Source organism: Natator depressus, chromosome 26 (genome assembly GCF_965152275.1).
Source record: "Natator depressus isolate rNatDep1 chromosome 26, rNatDep2.hap1, whole genome shotgun sequence".
Classification (NCBI taxonomy): domain Eukaryota; kingdom Metazoa; phylum Chordata; order Testudines; family Cheloniidae; genus Natator; species Natator depressus.
This window is the reverse complement of record NC_134259.1, coordinates 13,026,696-13,045,095: the sequence shown is the minus strand read 5'-3', so window position 1 is coordinate 13,045,095 and position 18,400 is coordinate 13,026,696. Positions and strand designations below refer to the sequence as shown.

Here is an 18,400-nt window from a genome sequence, read left to right as displayed (position 1 = left end):
GGAGTCAGTTGCTGAATGGAGGTTTCCGGTCTTCCCGTCTCCATTGACGGGGAGGAGGGGGGATTTGTTGTTCCCCTTTCGCGGGGTGCGTCCTTCTACCAGGCGATTTTCCAGCTTGGGGCTGGTTTCAGAGCTCCCTTTGCCTGGGGGGAGTGGATTCTTCGTCTCCCTTTCTCTGTTGCCTGGAGGGGGGCATGTCCTGCTGGCTGGTGGTTTCAAGCCCCCCCCCCTTTCTTTTTCTTCCTTCCTTCCCACCCCACCAGGGCGTCTTCCTGTCCCGGCTCATGTCCGACTTCTCCTGGCTGGTGGAGGAGACCCTGCTGCGGAACCGCGACGTGGGCTTCTCGGGGCGGCTGCGCGACCTGGTGCTGCACGCCCTCTCCCTGCTGCGGGGCTGCGTCTCCCTGCACCGCCTCTCGCGGGGGGACGTCCTGGTGGCCCCCAGGGAGACGGAGGCGGCGGTGAGGGAGCTGAGCTGGCACAGCGCCGCCCTGCTGCCCGTCTTCACCTGCGAGGCCGTGGGGGGTGAGTGACCCAGCCGGGAGAGGGGTCGGCAGGGAGGGGCTGCCCACAGCCCCCACACCGTGTGTATGGTTGTTGGGGGGCAGGTGACCCCGGGGAGGGGAGGGGCTGTCCATGCCCCCTCCCCCGCACCATGTGTATGGGGTTGGGGGGCGGATGACTTGGAGGGGCAGGGGACTCCCCATACCCCCCCGTACCATGTGTATGAAGTTGTGGGGCAGGTGATATGGAGGGGCAGGACTGCCCATGGCCCCCCGCACCATGTGTGTGGGGTTGGGGGGCAGGTGACCTGGGGGGTGGGCTGTCAATTGCCCCCCGCGCCATGTGTTTGGAGCTGGGGGGCAAGGGAGGAGACCGGGCAGTGACGATGCCCCGAGCCGCCCCCGCAGCCTGTGCCATCAACGCCCTGCTGGTGGAGATGCTGCCCTTCCTGGGCCCCGCCGAGCTGCCCGCGGCTGTCGTGCTGAGCCAGGAGGAGCTGAGCCGCAAGGCCCTGGCGCTGCTCCAGCTGCTGCCCAGAGACTTCCTCCTGCTCCAGGTAGGGCCCCCGCGATGCCCTGGGAGAGGCCAGGAGGGGCTGCTCCATCGCATTGCCCCTCTTGAGGGGTCTCTCCCCCACCCCAGTGAACTGATTCCCCCCCGCCATTCTGTGTGCCCACCCCCCAGTGACCCTCTGCTCTCGCTCTGCATCCCGCCAGGCCGCACTGACTCATTTGTCTCCTCCCGCAGCCCTGCCAGTCGGTCTCTTGCTACGGCCAAGATGTGCTGGACAAGCTGATCCAGTGTGGGCTGCTGGTCGCGGAGGAGGTAGGTGAAGGACGCAGGCCCTAATGTCCCTGGCACCGAACACGCCCCCTGCAGTCCGGGGCCGAGTCCAGCCTCTGGTGCCTTCCCTTGGCTCAGCCGGTCGCCCGCCTGCCCCGTGCAAGCTGCCAGGCCCTTTCCCAGGGCACCGTCGCCCACCTGCTGCCTGCAGGGGAATTCTCAGTGCTGGGAAAGGTGCCCGCTGGGAGACCAAGTCCTTTGGTTAGCCATGGGGCCCGGCATCCCCAATCTCTGCTGAACAACGTGTTCCTGGCGGGGGCGATCCCCGCCAACGGCCATGGCCAGCTAGTTCGGGCTTCCCGGCCTTGCCCGCCAGGGAGGACGCTGGTTTGAGAACCCACCGGTGGCTGAGTCCGAGAGGAAGGTGTGTCCTGGTTCCCGGTCTCCAGAGCCGTCTGCTCTCCCCCAGGCTCTGACACGAGGATGGGGTCTGGAGGTGGCACCACCTTGGCAGGAGTGGGGAGCCCTGGGTCTCTTTTCCCCCCCCAGGGTGTGCATGCCGGGTGAGCTGCGCCCAGAGGACTGCCAGCCACTTGGAGTTCCCAGCCCCAAGGGCTCAGGGCAGCCAGTTTCTCCCCTAGGCCCCCAGCGAGCGGCTGGCCTGCGACACCGCCCGGAGGCGCTTCCCGCGGAAGCTGCTGTGGAAGGAGATGGAGGACTTCAGCGACAGCGACAGTGACTATGACGAGGACGCTGGCAAGCGCTGCTTCAAGGTACCACCCTGGCGGGGATCAGGCTGCCTGGCGCTAGCTCCTCCTCCATCAGCTTCCTCCTGCCCAGCCAGCCCTGCCCCTCCTGCCTTTCTCCAGACCCGAGGGGCCATCCTTCCTACCCGTCTGCAAGGAAACTGCCTGTCCAGCTGGTCATTGCACCTCGCAGCCTGCCAGGGAGGTCTCCTGCTGCAGCTGGGTAAACTGAGGCACGGCTGAGGGGAAGGGACTCGGCAAGCTCGTGTAGAGCCGGGACTAGAACCCAGAAGTTCTGAATCCCAGCCCAGCCCTCCCCTTCCGACCATTAGACTCCACTGCATCTCCCAGAGCCGGGGATAGAACCCAGGAGTCCTGACTCCCAGCTTACCCCCCTGCTCTAACCCCACTTCCCAACACTGCCGTCCTCTCCTAGAGGTGGGAAGAGAACCCAGGAGTCCTGACTCCCTGTCCCCTTCTCAAAGCTCAGTGCTCAGATGGCACAGCGTCATGGCAACATGGCTAACCACTAGGCATGCTCCCCCTGGCCTGGGCTCTCCAGTCCCTGTGCCCCAGCATCCACCTACCCCATGACCCCCCACGCTCCTGCACGGGGGGAGGGCAAGGCCTCTCTGGGCTGTCAGTTCCCTGCTGCTGGGGAAACACATTCTCCTTTTGGTCTGGCGGCACGTGGGAGGGGATCTGTCGCACTCCCACCCCAGCCTCATTGTAAGAGAACATCAAATTATCATATTAATTCCTGCTCCTATTGTTTTCCCCACGATCACACAGCAGAGCCCAGGTTCACAACCTGTCTCTCGAAAATGCCAGCTGCGTGGGCTGCTCCTCCAAACTGGAGCAAAGTTCTCCGTAATTAACTGGTGGGTGGGACGGGGGCTGAGAACGGAGCCCTCTAAACTTGTCACACTTGTGCACGGGCTGCGGGAGCCTGTTGCCAAGCGTCTGGCTCTGCAGCACCATCTCCTGGTCAGCCGGAGGCTCTTCCCCTCGTGTGGATCCAGCGTCTGTCCCTGACACTGTGGCAGGTGGTTACAGTCGCTCGGCTCAGCGAGTCGTGGTGTCACTGAAACTGCCAGGCTAGGAGCCAGGGGGAGCGGGAACAGGGGCTGCCCCAGCCCCCCTAGTTCAGATCCACCCGGGTGTCTCCTGCCCTGTGAGCTACCCCCAAACCCTCTCTCTGCTGTCAGGGGTCGGGTGATGTGGACACTGAGAGCAGACACCTCCCTTCCCCCCCCCCCCCCCCCCTGCAACAGACAGATGGGGTGGCCCTTGGGGCAAGATTCAGACCAGCCTGAGTTGGGGACGTAAGGTAAATAGGTGGTGAGGGTCAATCCTGACCCACAGCCCTGGGCTCCCCATACGCACACAGCTCTACCAATTCCCCTTACTCCTGACCTGCTGCCCCCCAATAGCTCTGCCAGTGCCCTTCAGTCCTGACCCACAGCCCCGTTGTCCCAGCCCCGGCCCTTCCCTGTTGTATGTGATGTTGGCAGCTCTCCCCTGGAGAGGAAGTTGAGTCCCACCAAACTCATTTCACTTGTGACTAGCAGAACCATATTTCACCACCTCCCGTCCAAGGCTAGGTCCAGCCAGGCTGAGCCCAGGCATTCCTTCTCCCTGCAGATAAGCCAGCTGGACAACTGCCCCGATTTCTTCCTCTTCCTCTGCGGCCTCCTAGGCCCCCTGCTGAAGACCTTTGAGAGAGCCGCTGCCTTCCTGGCAGAGTCTGGCTGCCCTGAGCGAGGTAGGAAACCCCACCCCGCACCTTGCATTCACCAGTGTGTGTTAGCAAAGCCAGGGGCTGAGCTCCTCTTCTAGGCCTGTAAGATCCAAGGGGAATTGCACTGTATGGGGTCAACGAGAGCAGAGACTTGGGGCCTGACACCCAAGGGCGGTGCTGGGTCCAGCTGAATGGGGGGGGCTTGCCGGCAGCAGCTCAGACCGTGTCTGACAGCCAGCACTGGGGCTCCCCGCCAAACCCCAAATAGCACCGGGCACATGAAATGTGGTGCTTTCCCCCTTAACGGCTGGACTCTCCTAGCCCTGGGATCTACCACCAGGGAAACCGAGGCACAGCAGTGACACGCCTTGCCCTAGGTCACTCAGCAGGGCTCATGACCCACGCCTGTGCTGGGAGAACAGCCACGGCTCTAGCTCCTTCGGGGGCATGCAGCTTGGGTCTCCCGCTGCGCCTGGGGACTCATTTTCCTGGCTGGGCTTGTTGTATGGAGACAGGGGCTCTGAGCTCGTGGAGAGGGGGCCGCCGCTGTAAATCAGTGTAGCCCTACTGAGGTGAGAGCTGCCCCGATGTCCCTAGGCTGAGGAGCAGACCCAGAATGTTGGTTCCTTGGCTGGGCTGTGGGTTCCTCTCACACACTCTCTGCTTGCCTCCCCCAGAGCTGGAGTACCTGGAGAAGCTGCAGCGGTTCCTGGTGAGGAAGGCGAGAGAGGACGGCTCCTTCGGTGAGTTTGAGATCCAGCCTCCCTGTGCTGCTAGGGAGCTGCTGCCCCGCCCCGTGTCCAACCCTTTCCTTGCCCTGCTAGGGAGGCTTCATCGTTCTGGGGCAGATCGGGAACAGCACCAGGAAGTGACAGGCTTCTCTGGGCATGTGTCAAGAAATCGCTCTCCCCGTCTGCCAGCTCCAGCTGCTGGTGGGCAGATACGGAGCTGGGCTGTAAACCTGCAGGGGGCAGGAAGGGCCTTCGATCCACGGAGTTACTGGGCACGGAGGCAGCATACTGGATCGGGGGGTCCCTGTCTTCCCTCCTGCAGCCCACAGGACCCCCATGCGGACAGCTGAAATGGGGTTTTACCTGCCCAGGCTGCGTTGTAGGACCCAGACCTAAAGGAGTGGGAGTGAAACAACCGGAGGAGGTGGGTTGGGAGGGTTGCTTGGGGCTGGCATGCCCTGTGCTGCGCCTGGCCCTCGCGTTGTTACTGCGTCTCTTTCCAGAGTGCACGAACAGGAGCCTGGCTGCGAGCTCCGTCCGCACCTTCAAGGAGCTGGGGGTGAGTGTGCCCCACCTGTCTGTACCCTGGTGATCCTGGGGAGGTCGGTTCAGCCCGTCATGGCAATTTAGGGATGGCTGCTGGGATGCTCTAGTCCCTCCCTGTAATCTCCCCTCAGCCTGGCCCACCAGGCAGATGTGGTCTCTCCTTGTGCAGCCCCCACCCTTTCCCGGGTGGAAAGTCCCAGTTCCTCTGTCCCTCTCTGCCCCCAGGTGCTGAGAGAACGGCCAGGCCCAGCGGGGCCCATTCTCCACCTCTCGGAAACCTTCAGCACCAAAGGGAACCAGGAGCAACTGGAGAAGTTCATCGGGCAGTTCACCTCCAGCTAGAGCTGCTCTGAGCGGGGTGCGAGGAACTGTCCTGCCACCTGGAGTGACGGTTTCAAAAATCCCCTTCTGCAGGATCCCCTGTTGAACATCTCCGGGCCGGGGGTGGCATCCACCCACCACAGCACGACCCCTGTTGTTTGGCTGAAATACCTGGGTTGAGTTTGAGATAAAAATAAATCGCCTCTTGATGCCTGGGTCTCTGTCTGCTTTTACTGGACAGGCTCATGTCAGCAGTTCCCCCCCGAAAACCAGCCATGGTGGGCTCAGTGTTGCTTCCTTTCGTGGGTGTTACTAGAGATCAGAGCGGCAGGGACCACCCTCCTGGCCACTAGACTGGACTGTGGGCCCAGGATCTTCTATGCAAATGCAGCCCCGGAGGAGGGATGTTGTATAATAAACTCTGCCCCCAAACTCATTCCCCATGACAGAACAGCTGGGGGGACCCCATCCCCATGGAGCAGGGCTGGGATGTGCATTTATTTGCCTTGCTCTGTGTCTAATCCTAGGGAAGCAGCCCTCTAACAGCTGCCTGGCAGCATGACCCCCCCCCCCCCCGTGCTGGGTGTTTGAATGGATTTCACACCAACCGTGCTGACAGGTCAGCCCAGTTTCTCTGAGCACAGAGTGCGCCCAAAGCTGGCACTGGCGCGGCAGGGCCGAGGGAACAGCTGGCAGGTCCGGCCCTTCCGCGAGAGCTTTATTGCAAAATCCCACTGTGGAGTGCCACGCGCGCCAGTGTCCATGATCCGCCCCGGGGACCGCGCTGGTAGGGTGTCCTCAAACGACCTTGTTTCGGAGGGCTCCCAGCTGGTCAATTTCACACTGCACCACATCTCCTCTCTGCAAAGCAGGATACGCAGGGGAACATTTCCATTAGGAGCTACCAATTACAGACTGCAGGCCCCCCTCAGCCCCCCCAGTGCCTTCCAGAATCCTTTGCACCAGCCCCTACTGCAGCAGCACCCCGGGGTTCATGTCTGCCCATCATCAGACATGGCCCTAGCCTTGCCCACCAGAACACAGGGTGGGACGAACCCCATCATGCCGAGAATGGACAAACTGCAACTGATACACAAAATCCAGCCGGGGGGGAGCATCTGTCACCCTCTGCTTCATCTGAAACCCTGGGAGCTGGATGCTTCACATGCAAAGTGACTCCAGCCTCCAGCAGCTCCTCAGCCCCCTCCCCCTGGGAACACGCTGTTGACAGTAGCAGTGATGTGCATCCCCTCGTGGGGAAGAGGCTCGGCTCAGGCTGTCACTCCCTTGCTGGAATCTCTGAGCCTGGTGCTGCAAATCCAGCTGCTCAGGCAAGCCCTCGAGTCTGTGCTGAGCGGACGGGCTCCAACAGCAGGGGCCATGTGGGACACCCCATGTCTCCTGTCACAGCCCCTGCTGTAGGGAGTCCGGATCTCCAGCTCTCACTGTCAACCCCAGGACTGACACTCACCTTCAGGAATATGGGGGGCTTCCGGAAAGCTCCAATGCCAGGGGGGGTCCCGGTGAGGAAGACATCTCCAGGGAACAGTGTGACAAACCTGCCACGAACCAGGTACAGCCCTTCAGCAGAGCATCCCAACACAGTGCCCCCAGCACGCACGCACCCCCCACATTAGGGCCACGGTTGTTCAGACGTGCCCAGATACCCGCCAGGGGGCTGAGACTACCCCATGCATAGATCAGCACTAGGGATCAAACCCAGAGCCGCTGCTAAAGACTAGGGCCAACAATGACCCTGCCACTAGAGAGGGGCAAAGAACCGCACTGGGTTACCATGGCTCCCAGGAACAGAGTGGTTGGCTGCTCCCAGGGCAGGGGACGCAGGGGCTGCACCTACCGGGAGACCCACACGACCAGCGCCTGCGTTTTGAAGATCATCTGATTGGTGTTGCTGTCCTGGACAAGTTCCCCGTTCACTTTGCAACGGATTCCCAGCTTGTGAGGGTCTGAGAGAGACAGAGCAGTCAGCTCTGCAAAATAAACCGGGAGAGTGGGGCTGTTCCCTGTACAGACCTCCCCTGCTGGGCGAGAGTGGGGATCCAGGAGAGGAAGCCTCAGATCACAGGAAAGATCCCAATGTGTTGGACAAACCATATCTAAGGGGCTGCTGTTGCTCACCGCTGCACTGCGGCCACCTCTGGGCTGGAACGCGACAGCTGTTTTGACAACTCACAGCAAGTCTGCAGAACAGGGTGGGCCACAAAGCAAAGGATGCTGGGTCCAGTTGAGGCAGCAGGAAGAAACGTAGGGCGCAGAAGGTAATTGCCCCAGTTGGATTTGGGCTGGGACACTGGGATTCCTGCTGGGAATAGCATCCTGAGCGCGTCAGGAGCTAGGGGTCACTATGGGTCGCCCCTAGCACCACACTTGGGGAACTGGTTCAGGAATAACTAGGGAAGGACACCATGTCCTGAGCCACCCGCCCCAGTCCCGGCGGCGCTCTGGGATTTAGGGGGCTCCTCTGCAAATACTGATCCAACCCGACCACACATGGCCTGGGAGCTCACCCCACGTGCCCAGGGCAGTGACGGAGCAAGCAGGAGGAATTGGGGACAAAGGCTGCTCATGCATCACCCCGGAAGCCTCCGCAGCATGAGGGCACCCGTGTGGGTAACCCAGCCCTCCCTCTGGCAACCGCAGCCCGGCAGGCAGGAGAGACCGACGGGCCAGACACATACCTGTCACAGAGTCCTTGGTGACAATGGCAGGGCCCAAGGGGCAGAAAGTGTCAAAGGTTTTCCCGAGGATCCACTGATTCCCGTTCCTCTTCATCTGCCAGTCCCTGGCGGTGACGTCATGGGCAACCATGAATCCCACGACATGATCCATCGCGGCTGACTCCTGGACGGGAAGGGAAAGGGGACGGGAGTTGCTGCACAGCTGCACGCAGGAGCCACTGCTGGAGAGACTGCAAACGTGGGGCTGCCTGACGACTCCGGGTACAACGGTGCCGAATTAACATACACGCCGCCCCCAACAGGCCCCGCCTCTGACCGAGAGGGATGCCCTCTAGTGGTGAAAAGGGAGCACGTTCAGTTCAATCATCAGCCTGGCTGCTGAGCTTGCCAACCAGCAGGCCGCGGGGGTGGCTTTTGCCACATGCCCTGGTCTGAAGTCACCAAACAGATGGCCCCGTTCAGCTGGGGCTGGGTTTGAAGTACCAAGACCTGAAGTGGCACCAGAGTCCGTTCCCAGCTCCTTTCGTACCTTGATGTGCTTCCCTTTCTTCCCGATGACAAATGCCAGCTCCACCTCCCAGTCAACTTCCTAGAGAAGGAAACAGGCAAGTCTGAGTCTCTGCCCCTAGTCCAGAGGGCACAGAGGCAATCAGGGCTCAGGTACACAGGGAGAGGCAATCAGAGATGCCCGAGATCACTGTTCCCACACCTGCGAAACGCCACTCATGATACGGCAGGGCCTGCACTTACAGGTGGGCAGGACCCTCTCAGCGCAGAGACACCCCCTGCTTATGGCCCAGCAACATGGTAGCTCCCCTAAGCAAGATATTTGGATGTAACTTTTGGGACTGTTGGCATCTAGGTGGCTCATTACTTGACACAGCCAGCAGGGGGCACTTGCACAAATAGCGGCAACCGTCCTTCCTAATTTCTTAGTGGTGGGTCTTTGGATTAAACAGATCTCGAGGCAGCTCGTGGCCAACTCAAATCCGGGCCCACGCTCTACTGACAGCAGCATTCTCCATGGCCGGCGTGGGCACCCCCGGCCTTTGCTCCCACAGTTCTTTAGCTGGAGCCTTTAATGGACACATCCTCGGGTGGGGCTGGCATGTCTTGGCTCAAAGGTCCCCGAGGGCACAGCAGGAGGAGCAAGGGATATTTACGTTGCTCTCGGCCGGGTGGATGATGTCGTCGTAGGGGCCAGTGATGGAGCTGGGAAACTTGCTGAAGATGATGGGCTCCTCGGGGATGTTCATGTTCTGCTCCCGGCAGTGGTCTGCGTAATTCAGCCCCACGCAGATCACCTTCCCCGGGTTGGTTATGGGGGCCAGGAGGGTCACCTGAGAGCGTGGCAGGATGTGCTGGCCAGACTCCTGAGCCCTAGAGACAGAGGAGGGAAGGGGCAGATATAAGGGATGCTGAGAGAATGGGGGAGGCTCTTCACTGGGAAAGCCAGGGACGTTGGTGTAGTGGTCAAAGCAAGGGACTGGGAGAACTGGATCCTCTGGATTCTACTTCCAGTTCTGGCATGGATTTCCTGCGTAGCTGTAAGCAATTTCTTGCCCCTCCCTGTGCCTCAGTTTCCCTCCTGTAAAATGGGGCTCACACCTAACTCTTGCATAGACAGTGCCTTGAGAATCCTGCACTGAGAATGACCAGTCAGAGCGTGGGTCCAGGACTAGGACAATCCCAGCTGTACACATCCACCCCTTTCCTAACCAGCTTCCAAATCTCAGGAATAACAACTGCGCCCCATAGTGCCCATCGAAGGATGTCCTGTCCCTAGCTCTAAAAGTGCTTTACAAGGAGGAGAGGTTCATTATCCCCTTGTTTTACAGACAGGAAAACTGAAGCATGAGAGTGGGAAATGCCTTGCCCAAGGCCATGCGCTGAGTCCATGGCAGATTTGGGACTAGAACCCAGGGCTGGAGCACCCACAGAAAAAGAAATAGTGGGGGCTTAGCACCCACTGGCAGCTCTCTTATCAGCACCTCCCTCCCGCCCACAGGCGGCCCCACTGATCAGTGCCCCCCCCCCCCCCAACAGCACCTCCTGCCCATCGTGATCAGCTGCTCCGTGGTGTGCAGGAGGCACTGGGGGTGGACAGGGCGGAGTGAGGGCAGGGCACAGTTGGAGGAGGGAAGAGGCAGCGCCTTGGGGGAATGGGTGGAGTGGGGGCAGAGCAGGGGGGAGTCCCCCCCCGGCACATTAGAAAGTCAGCGCCTCTGCCCAGGGCTCTTGACCGCCCAGGGCTCTAGCCACTGAGCCATGCTTCCTCCCAGCTTTGGGATCACTGCGATTTCTGTAGAGGCACTAAGGGTTATTAGCATAAGGCTTTAAATGTAGCCTGCAGAGACACCGGGCATCACTGAGAGAATCTGACTTCTCCATTCCCTGCTTTCTAGTCATTGAAGCCCAGACCTTCAAAGGTATTTAGGCACTTCACTTTCACTGAAATCATTGGGAGGTATGTGCCTAAATACCTTTGAGGATCCGGGCTTAAATCTGTAACTCTTCACGCTGTGCAGACAGGTCAGATCAGACAGCGAGCCCCAGGCCTTCACCTCTTGTGCCTGCCTCCACTGCCCCCATTGGTTTTTGTTTGTTAAAGCCCCCGTTGGCACAGCTGCGGCAGGTGGGGGGAGCCCACAAGGGTGTCAAGCGGCAGGGAAACCCAAGCACCAACGCACAAGAAGGGGACAGCCTCTGGATGGGGAGCTTGTTAGCGTGAGGGTCTGCTTGGCCTTTCAGGATGGAAACAGCTTCTAGCACCCCTGCAGGGTCGCTGGAGAGCCGCACTTACCGTCTCGCTATGGCCAGTGCTGCGTCCCCTTCCTCCAGGAACTCTCTCATCCTTCTGGGCAGGGAGGGGTCGAAAGCATTTAAATCAATCACGTTGCCACCATCTTTCTCCTCCAGCCCAATCCTGGGCCCATCCGAGCCGGTTTGGAACTGGACCAGCCTCATGGCCCCAGCTCAATGGGAAACGTCCCTGGCCTATGTCCTGCCCCAGCCAGGCAGCCTCCAGCTCAGTCTCAGACTCGCTGGAAGGGCTCTTAGGACCAGCACCGGCATCAGATCCTGCAGGAGAGAGACAAACGAGCATGGACAGGTCATCCGTCCACGCGGGTTGGATCTCTGCCCAGCAGTGGTAACTATCATTTTTTTGGTCAAGTTCCAAATTCTTGGTCAAGGTCCAGACTCCAGAGAAAATACAGGAATAATAATGATGACAGATAAATAAATAAATTAAAAATATTTCAGGGTCTGTCTGAAAGTGTCGGGCAGCCCAGGTTTGGCTGGCAGGCCCCCTATTGACCGCCCCAAGGGAAAGTAACCAGAACCTGAGATCTCGCTCTACCACGGGGGAGAACTGGTCACACACAGGGCTCAAACCCTGGGACACCCAGTTGTTCGCCAGGGTCACGCACGGCTGCGTCCGGATTCCCATTGCGCCACAGAGGCCCGGGCTGTGAACCCGACGGTGTCACGGGGGGGGGGGGGGGGGGCCCTCGGTGAAGCTGAGGGGGTGAGGGAGGCGGGGGGGAGTCCCCTCTGTGAGGCCGGGGGGGGGCAAGAGGGGGGGGGTCGCTCTGTTAGGCCGGGGGGGGCGAGGGGGGGGTCCCCTGTGTGAGGCCGGGGGGGGCAAGGGGGGGGTCGCTCTGTTAGGCCGGGGGGGGGAGAGGGAGGCGGGGGGTCGCTCTGTGAGGCCGGGGGGGGCGAGGGGGGGTCCCCTGTGTGAGGCCGGGGGGGCGGGGGGTCGCTCTGTGAGGCCGGGGGGTGAGGGGGGGTCGCGAGGGAGGCGGGGGGGGTCCCCTGTGTGAGGCCGGGGGGGGGCAAGAGGGGGGGGTCGCTCTGTTAGGCCGGGGGGGGAGAGGGAGGCGGGGGGTCGCTCTGTGAGGCCGGGGGGGGGCGAGGGGGGGTCCCCTGTGTGAGGCCGGGGGGGGGCAAGAGGGGGGGGTCGCTCTGTTAGGCCGGGGGGGGGAGAGGGAGGCGGGGGGGGTCGCTCTGTGAGGCCGGGGGGGGCGAGGGGGGGTCCCCTGTGTGAGGCCGGGGGGGGGGGGGGCAGGGCCGGAGCCGCTGGGCAGACGCGGGCCGAGGCGGGGCTGGATCTAACCGGGCGGGGCGGGGCCGGGGGCGGGGCCGGAGCGAGCGGGCGGGGGGGGCCGGGGGCGGGAGTAACGGGCAGTCGCTGAGCCCAGCGAGCCGGTGCTGGGGGGGGAGGGGGGGCAGCGCCAGGCCGCCCCACCCCCGGGAGCGGGACGGACCCCCCCGCACAGGGCCCGCCGGCCCCTCCCCCGCTACCTGCTCAGCGGCTCTGCGGTGGCTGCGGACCTGCCGCAGCTCCTGCGGTCGCTCGCCGATGCCGTCACAAAGCCGAGCCACGCCCCCGTCACCGACCTGTGACGCCATCACAGCCTCCGGCCGGCGGGGAACCAATAAAAAACCTACCACCCCTCCTCCGCCTCCTCTCGCAACGAGGGCGGTGGGGGACCCAACATCCAATCAGAGAGCGGCTAGGGCGGGACTTCACGCGCTGCCACCAATAAACCGCTAGCTAGTAAGTCCCGCCCACTCTTCTGTGCCCTCAGAGAGCGTGACTGGCTGTCACCATGACACCACGGGCAAAGCGTGGGGCGAGCGAGGCTGGGCGCCATGACACTAGGGGCAAAGCGTGGGGCAGGGCAGGCCCCAGGCTGCGCCATCATAACTAGGGAACCAGTTACCTTCCATAGGGGTCGCCCTGTGCCCCCTCCCCGCCCCAGCAGACGCCCATGGGCGCCCCCATCTGCAGGGCAGAGCAGCTCCCGGCTGCACCCCAAGGTGCTGCACCCCGTCGGCCTGACACGCCCTGGCCCGGCTCACGGGGTGCATCCCCAGCCGCTCAGGGCCGGGGCTCTAACGCGGCCCCCTGCGGGCTGTCACGCTTCCTCCCGCTCTGCCACTGCAGGCCAGCCCCCTTGGGAGAGCGCGGGCCCCCCTCGGCGCCGCTCCCCCCACCACGTGACTCCAGAAGCTGGGGCATGCCCCAGTGGCCAGGGCCCACAGGGAGCCCGCTAGCCCTTCACGCCCCCCCTCTTTACTGTAGGGCTGGACAGAGCGGCCCCGCCATCCCCCCGCACCCTGCTCCAGAAAACCCACTTCCTCCCGCCCCCAGCAGTCCTTGCTCCCTACCTGTCATCTGCCTCATCTCAGCCCCCTGCCCTGCCTCCCCCCCTGCTGTCAACCATCCCCCCGCCTTTCCAACACAATGGAAGGATCAGAAACCAGCAGCAGTGGAAGGCTTGTTCTGTGTTTGTTCACCACCAAGCCCGTGTCCATGACTGGGGCGCCTAGGAACTGTCATTAAAATAACACATTAATAAACTAGGCACATGGCGCTGGGTGCTGCAGGCGCGTGCCGAGCAAAGCAGGGCGGCACCGTGCATCAGGACTGTCTCCTCGAGGGTGATCCTTTCTGTCACGTTACAGCATCACTTCTTCCAAGCACAGCAGCCCACAGGCAAACGGCTGAGCTTGTCCAAAGGCATGAAGCAACCAGCGCTGCACGGGCTAAACTGCAGGCATCCCCCGCTCTGTGCATGGTGCTCAGCAGAGTTATTCCACACCTCCAGGGTCTCCCATACTCAGCCTCCGTAACACTGCCCATCCCAAGTGGATATGGAAAGAGAGGCCCAGGATAGACAGCAAGAATGGAACCGTGTTCATGCTATCAGCTGTGTTTCATGGCACGGGAAGGAATTGGATACAGAACCAGCTGGGCTCTGCGGCCAGAGAAGGAAGCAAAATGGATGGGAGCCTTTTCTTTTTCTTTTTTTTTTTTCAGTTTATTTTATTAAAATATACAGTGACTGAATATCAAGTAGTTACAGAGAACAGGAACCGACGACTGTCTCCCCAGGTTGTGCTGTGAGGGTGGGCGTGAGATATGGGGCACTGGAGTAAAGGCTACTGCTAGTCAGACATGCGGCCATTCCTTATACTGTACATATGTCAGGAAGTATCGAGTGCAAACTCACAGCCTCCGGGAGAGGGCTTAGGGTAGAGGAGAGGGAGAGACGGCCAGAATTCAGAGCCTTCTTGGCAGTGGGAGACAGAAACAGACCAATCTGGGCCTTGGGCAGAGAGAGAGGCGGCCTTTGGGCACTGAGAGAGGTTGAGAGGAAGATGAGGACTGAGTGAATGGTTAAAAGTCTGGCTCCTGGTGCTAGTTCAGATCTGGGAAGTGGGGCTGGAGGACTTGGGGGTCGTGAGGGATAAAGGTGGATCTGGTTGTACCCGAGGGGGAAGGCCTGTGAGAAAGAGGCAGAGCCTGCATTAGCTTAAGCATCAGTGACAACTTCCACCAGGACATCTTCTCTTCCCCAGAGTGTTTGGTGGGCTCTTCCCCACTGCAGACCCAGGGACTATTTCTCAGGCTTGGTGCTCTTCTAACCAGACACTGTTCCATCTGCAGCGAGACGGGGTCATTCAGTAACCAGACCCATCCAAGGTTACTGAAGGAACCGAAAGAGGAGTCTCTCTAGGGCACCTCATCTAGGGGATTTCTATTGGCATGGAAACAGATAGCCCCATGGCTCTGACTCTGACATGGCAAACAGGAAATCCCAGTGAGATGGAGCAGCCAGCTACTTAGAAAGTTCCTCATTAGAGACTGTACTGACTTATCCCTGACTTGGATCTTGAGGATGACACCCTCTTGATTGCAGAGCTTTCCCTACCAAACCCAATGCCCAGTGACTTGTCTAGCCCTACATGCGCTGCTTTCCAGCTGGCTTTTCCAACCCTCTGGCTTCTTTCAAGACTTGTTCGCCCAGTGGCAGATCTCATCTCAGTCCTGGAAATAGTCACTTGTTAAAAAATCCAAAACAAAACACAGTCCCTCAAACCAAACCTTGAAAACGTCCCCCATGGATAGGTGATATTTCACGCCCTATTTGACTTATGACTTTCAACTGCAGCCTGGAGCTTTGGGCATATTCGTAAGTCATCGCCCATCAGCTTCCAGTGTCACAGAAGAGACACAGTGGGTGAGGTAATATCTTTTACTGGACCAACTTCTGTTGGTGGAGAGGACAAGTTTGAGCTACACAGGGCTCTTCCTCTGTCTCCGTGTATCTCAAAAGCCTGCCCTCACCACCAACAGAAGCTGGACTTAAACTAGGTTGTACCTCACCCGCCTTGTCTCTCACACACCTGGGGACCAACGCGGTTACACAACACTGCCCATCCCACAGAATAACAGGTTCCCAGTGTAACCCTCAATTCCAATCAACAGATATTCAAGCCAGGGCTGATGGAGATGATGGACCGGTGGAAAACGATGGAAAATTTCAGCTCCAGAACGTAGCAGCGAGGGCCCGTCTCCTCCTCCAGTTTGGAAGGGCCAGGGTATTTGTGCTTGTATTTCTGCTTCAGGAAATTCAAATCCTGTTTCTTTGTTGCAGATCGCCCCATTCCAGTCGTCTGAGTGAAGATACCTTGTTCTCCCCTACCGCTGCGGGTGGAGGGACATTCATTCTCACTGTGATTGGGGAGAAGGCGTGCTAGCTTCTTCCTTTGCTTCCCTTCTCTGGGGACGCTACCGAGGAAGTCTCGTCAAAGGCTCTGTACACTCTAACATTCACACACAATGTGGAACCTGCCTTTGAATGGACGCTCTTGTGCTTTTAGAACTGAAGTTCTGGAGATGATTCCCAACAGTCAGGAATGTCTTCTATTTAGATGTCCACCAACCGTCCTCTCTCAGCTGAGAGACATTCAGGCTCCAGGATCTTGGCCCAGGAGCTACCTGCACATGGAAAAGTGGGGAGCAGGTCCTCAGCTGGTAAAAATTGATGGAGTTCAGTTGAAGTCAAATTTCGCAATGGGGGTATGAAGTCCATGGAGTTATGCCAAATTGTGCCAGCTGAGGATCTAGCTAGAGACCTATTTCTTCTTCAGTAAATGCCTCTCCCTTGTTTTCCTGATGGAACCCAGTAACTGCCCCATTGCTAGGGTCTCACTTGGTGCGAGTGAGAAGAACTCCACCTCCCACATGTAAACGTCTTTTCCATCCAGCTACCATGTGAGAAGTGCTGAGCTTAATCCACGAGGCTGGTCTCTTTCCCATGGGTGGTATTGGACGCTGTGCAGCAGTCCCTTGCTATATCCTAGGGGAGAGCTAGCCAATCCCTCTGCTAGGTCAGACAAATCCATGAAACCCAATCTCTCTTTGTCTCCTCTTGCCCTTCAAGTGAGAATCCAGTCAGTGTCGGGAGCAAACATGATCACGTCCTCTCTTTTTTTTTTTTTTGGTTGTTTTTTTGTTTGTTTTTAAATATAAAAAGAGTTTGTTTTTCTTCTCATAAAGATGTGTGTGTGCTTAACGAGAGAGACAGACTGAGGCGTCCGTCTGCGTGCAGGCCAGGAGGCAGCCGCGCTGGGAGAGATGAGATCGCATTCTAGATCACATTCTCGAACAGCTGCATGGAGCTCATGATGTTCTCGTCCTGGAAAGGGAGGAGAGAGAAAGGCCAGGGCAACGGTTCAGAAACAACACGATCAAGGGAGATTTGTGGTTCAGTGAATGAGGAAGCGGCTTGGGAGACAGGAAATTTGAGAGCTAGTCTCAGCCCTGCTGTGACACCTTGGGCAAGTCACCACCCTCTCCATGCCTCAGTTTCCCTCCCCTGCTCTTTGGCTCTGTATAGATTGTAAACCCTTTGGGGCAGGGACTCACACACGTCTGTTCAATGCCTACCAATGGGCAACTGGTTGGGTGGGGCCTCTTAATCGCTACTGTAATAATAACAATACATCTGACAGAGACAGCCTACTGGGTGAACTTGGGGAAGTCACGTCCTCGCTCTGCGCCAGTTTTCCCACTAGGGATAGTAGGACTGACTTGCTCTGGACAGTGCTTTGAGATCTGCCGATGAAATTAGCTAAGGATCGTTACTGAGCCAACGTGTGTCATCTAGCACTGCTCATGTGCTACCACCCACACGTGGGCATGCTCCAGGAGTTAAATCAACCTGCCCTTAACGGAGCTTGGTCTGGTTGCCTGCCTCCCTACGGCCGCGCCATCCCCTCTTCGCTTATGCAGTAAGTGCCTCCGTGGCAGGAATCACTGCATGGAATCCCACAGCCCACATTTCACAAGAGGAGAGGATCTGGACAGGGGGAAGCTGCAGTCAAAAGGGATTAGAAATGGTGTGACTGGAATGTGGAGGGTCAGATGAATCAGTGTCCTGGCTGCAGAATGCACTGGGCCAATCGGTAAGATGGACACTAGGAAAGAAAGATGGGTAAGATGGGCTCTGAATCCAATAGAGGGGCCAAGGATGTGGTCAAGAGGAAGAGGAGGAGGGGTCTGCAGGACCCGGAGGGTGATGAAGAATCCACAGCAGCGACCCGCTCACCTTTTGACAGGTCTCTAAAAACTCCTCGATTGTCACCACGCCGTCCCGATTTCTGTCCATTTTCTGAAACGGAAAAGCAACGCTCAGCAGGCGCGGGTGCGGCGGTCCCGGCGACTCTGGGCCTATGTGCAAGAACGCGCTCCCCCCCTCCACCCCGCTGCGCCCGGCTGTACCCTAAAGTCCACCTTCCTGCGATCCTGGCAGGCCTCTGTGCCTGGGGATGGACTCTCGCTGCCTGCATTCTGCCCTGTGGCTGTGAGCCCCCATCAGGGATGCTCCTCCCAACCTGTGCTCCTTCCTGCCTGCCAGCCCAGGCCTAAGGTCTGTAATGGAGCGGCCCCCCCGGGACCGGAGTGTGTCTGTGGCTTGTAACCCAATCTCAGTGAATCCGCATCAGGAGTCCCTAATGGGGCCCCCGCCTCTGCAGCTGCCAGGGTCTGCGGCAGAATTTCCAGCCACGGCCCCCGCCCTCTGCCTCCTGCCCGCAGCCATGTGGGAATCTGCGTCTGCCCCTGTGTCAGTGAAACTAATCCCACGCCCACACCCTTTCCACCCCAGCATAATTCCACGCATAGGCGCCGACTCCGTGGGGGCTCTGGGGCCCGAGCACCCAGGGGGAAAAGGTAGGGGGTGTTCAGCACCCACCAGCCACACTGGCTCCGGCCCGGGGCCCTCCCCGGATCAGCTGTTCGGTGGGTGGGAGCTGCTGAGTGGAGCCGGGGGGCGGAGAGGAGGGGGCGAGCGGGGCCTCGGGGGAAAGCGTGGGGGGGTAGCGGGAAAAGACAGAGCAAAGGTGGGGCCTTGTGGGACGGGGCGGCGCCTCAAGCGGAGTGGGGGTGGAGCACCCACCGGGAAATATACAAGTCAGCACCTGTGATTCCATTGACTTCCAAGACACCATTTCTGAGTTACACCAGGCTAAGCA

General features: G+C 59.7%; 3 protein-coding genes across 7 annotated transcripts in view; 1 reads left to right on the top strand and 2 right to left on the bottom strand.

The window, feature by feature from the left end:
- The window catches only part of LOC141978234 (glycerol-3-phosphate acyltransferase 2, mitochondrial-like), a 35,645-nt gene extending 30,062 nt beyond the window's left edge, over positions 1-5,583 (top strand). The window contains exons 15-22 of the mRNA XM_074940178.1: positions 264-525; positions 912-1,060; positions 1,252-1,329; positions 1,929-2,060; positions 3,678-3,798; positions 4,452-4,517; positions 5,009-5,064; positions 5,277-5,583. Coding sequence (XP_074796279.1) covers positions 264-525; positions 912-1,060; positions 1,252-1,329; positions 1,929-2,060; positions 3,678-3,798; positions 4,452-4,517; positions 5,009-5,064; positions 5,277-5,393 — 981 coding nt within the window. The 3' untranslated portion in view covers positions 5,394-5,583. The remainder of the gene's footprint in view (positions 1-263; positions 526-911; positions 1,061-1,251; positions 1,330-1,928; positions 2,061-3,677; positions 3,799-4,451; positions 4,518-5,008; positions 5,065-5,276) is intronic.
- Positions 5,584-5,596: 13 nt separating this feature from the next.
- On the bottom strand, positions 5,597-12,487 carry LOC141978237 (oxaloacetate tautomerase fahd2, mitochondrial-like). Of its 2 annotated transcripts, none has more exons than XM_074940183.1 (8): positions 12,377-12,487; positions 10,875-11,152; positions 9,235-9,451; positions 8,601-8,660; positions 8,072-8,234; positions 7,231-7,339; positions 6,844-6,931; positions 5,597-6,233 (listed from the first exon to the last, which is right to left on the bottom strand). In XM_074940183.1, the coding sequence occupies exons 2-8, from the start codon at positions 11,036-11,038 to the stop codon at positions 6,171-6,173; spliced, it is 864 nt and encodes a 287-aa protein (XP_074796284.1). In that variant the 5' UTR covers positions 11,039-11,152; positions 12,377-12,487; the 3' UTR covers positions 5,597-6,170. The 2 variants fall into 2 exon arrangements, with proteins under 2 accessions (XP_074796284.1, XP_074796285.1); XM_074940184.1 differs by lacking the exon at positions 12,377-12,487 and adding an exon at positions 11,416-11,435.
- A 1,452-nt stretch (positions 12,488-13,939) lies between these two features.
- LOC141978325 (calsenilin-like) overlaps positions 13,940-18,400 on the bottom strand; it is a 79,924-nt gene continuing 75,463 nt past the window's right edge. For 3 of the 4 annotated variants that reach the window (XM_074940347.1, XM_074940349.1, XM_074940350.1), the window contains exons 8-9: positions 17,476-17,538; positions 13,941-16,563 (exon numbers count right to left, since the gene is read on the bottom strand). In XM_074940347.1, coding sequence (XP_074796448.1) covers positions 16,516-16,563; positions 17,476-17,538 — 111 coding nt within the window. In that variant the 3' untranslated portion in view covers positions 13,941-16,515. Of the gene's footprint in view, positions 16,564-17,475; positions 17,539-18,400 lie in introns of all 4 variants that reach the window. The other variant, XM_074940346.1, reaches the window with a different exon arrangement.

Bases quoted from the DNA above. Each gene is read 5' to 3' on its own strand.
- LOC141978237 (XM_074940183.1), bottom strand. From the start codon at position 11,038: ATGAGGCTGGTCCAGTTCCAAACCGGCTCGGATGGGCCCAGGATTGGG. The intron at 9,452-10,874 runs GTAAGTGCGGCT...CTCTGTCTCTAG, and splicing joins GCACTGGCCATAGCGAGACG to GGCTCAGGAGTCTGGCCAGC. The intron at 6,932-7,230 runs GTAGGTGCAGCC...GGTTCGTGGCAG, and splicing joins CTGGTCGTGTGGGTCTCCCG to GTTTGTCACACTGTTCCCTG.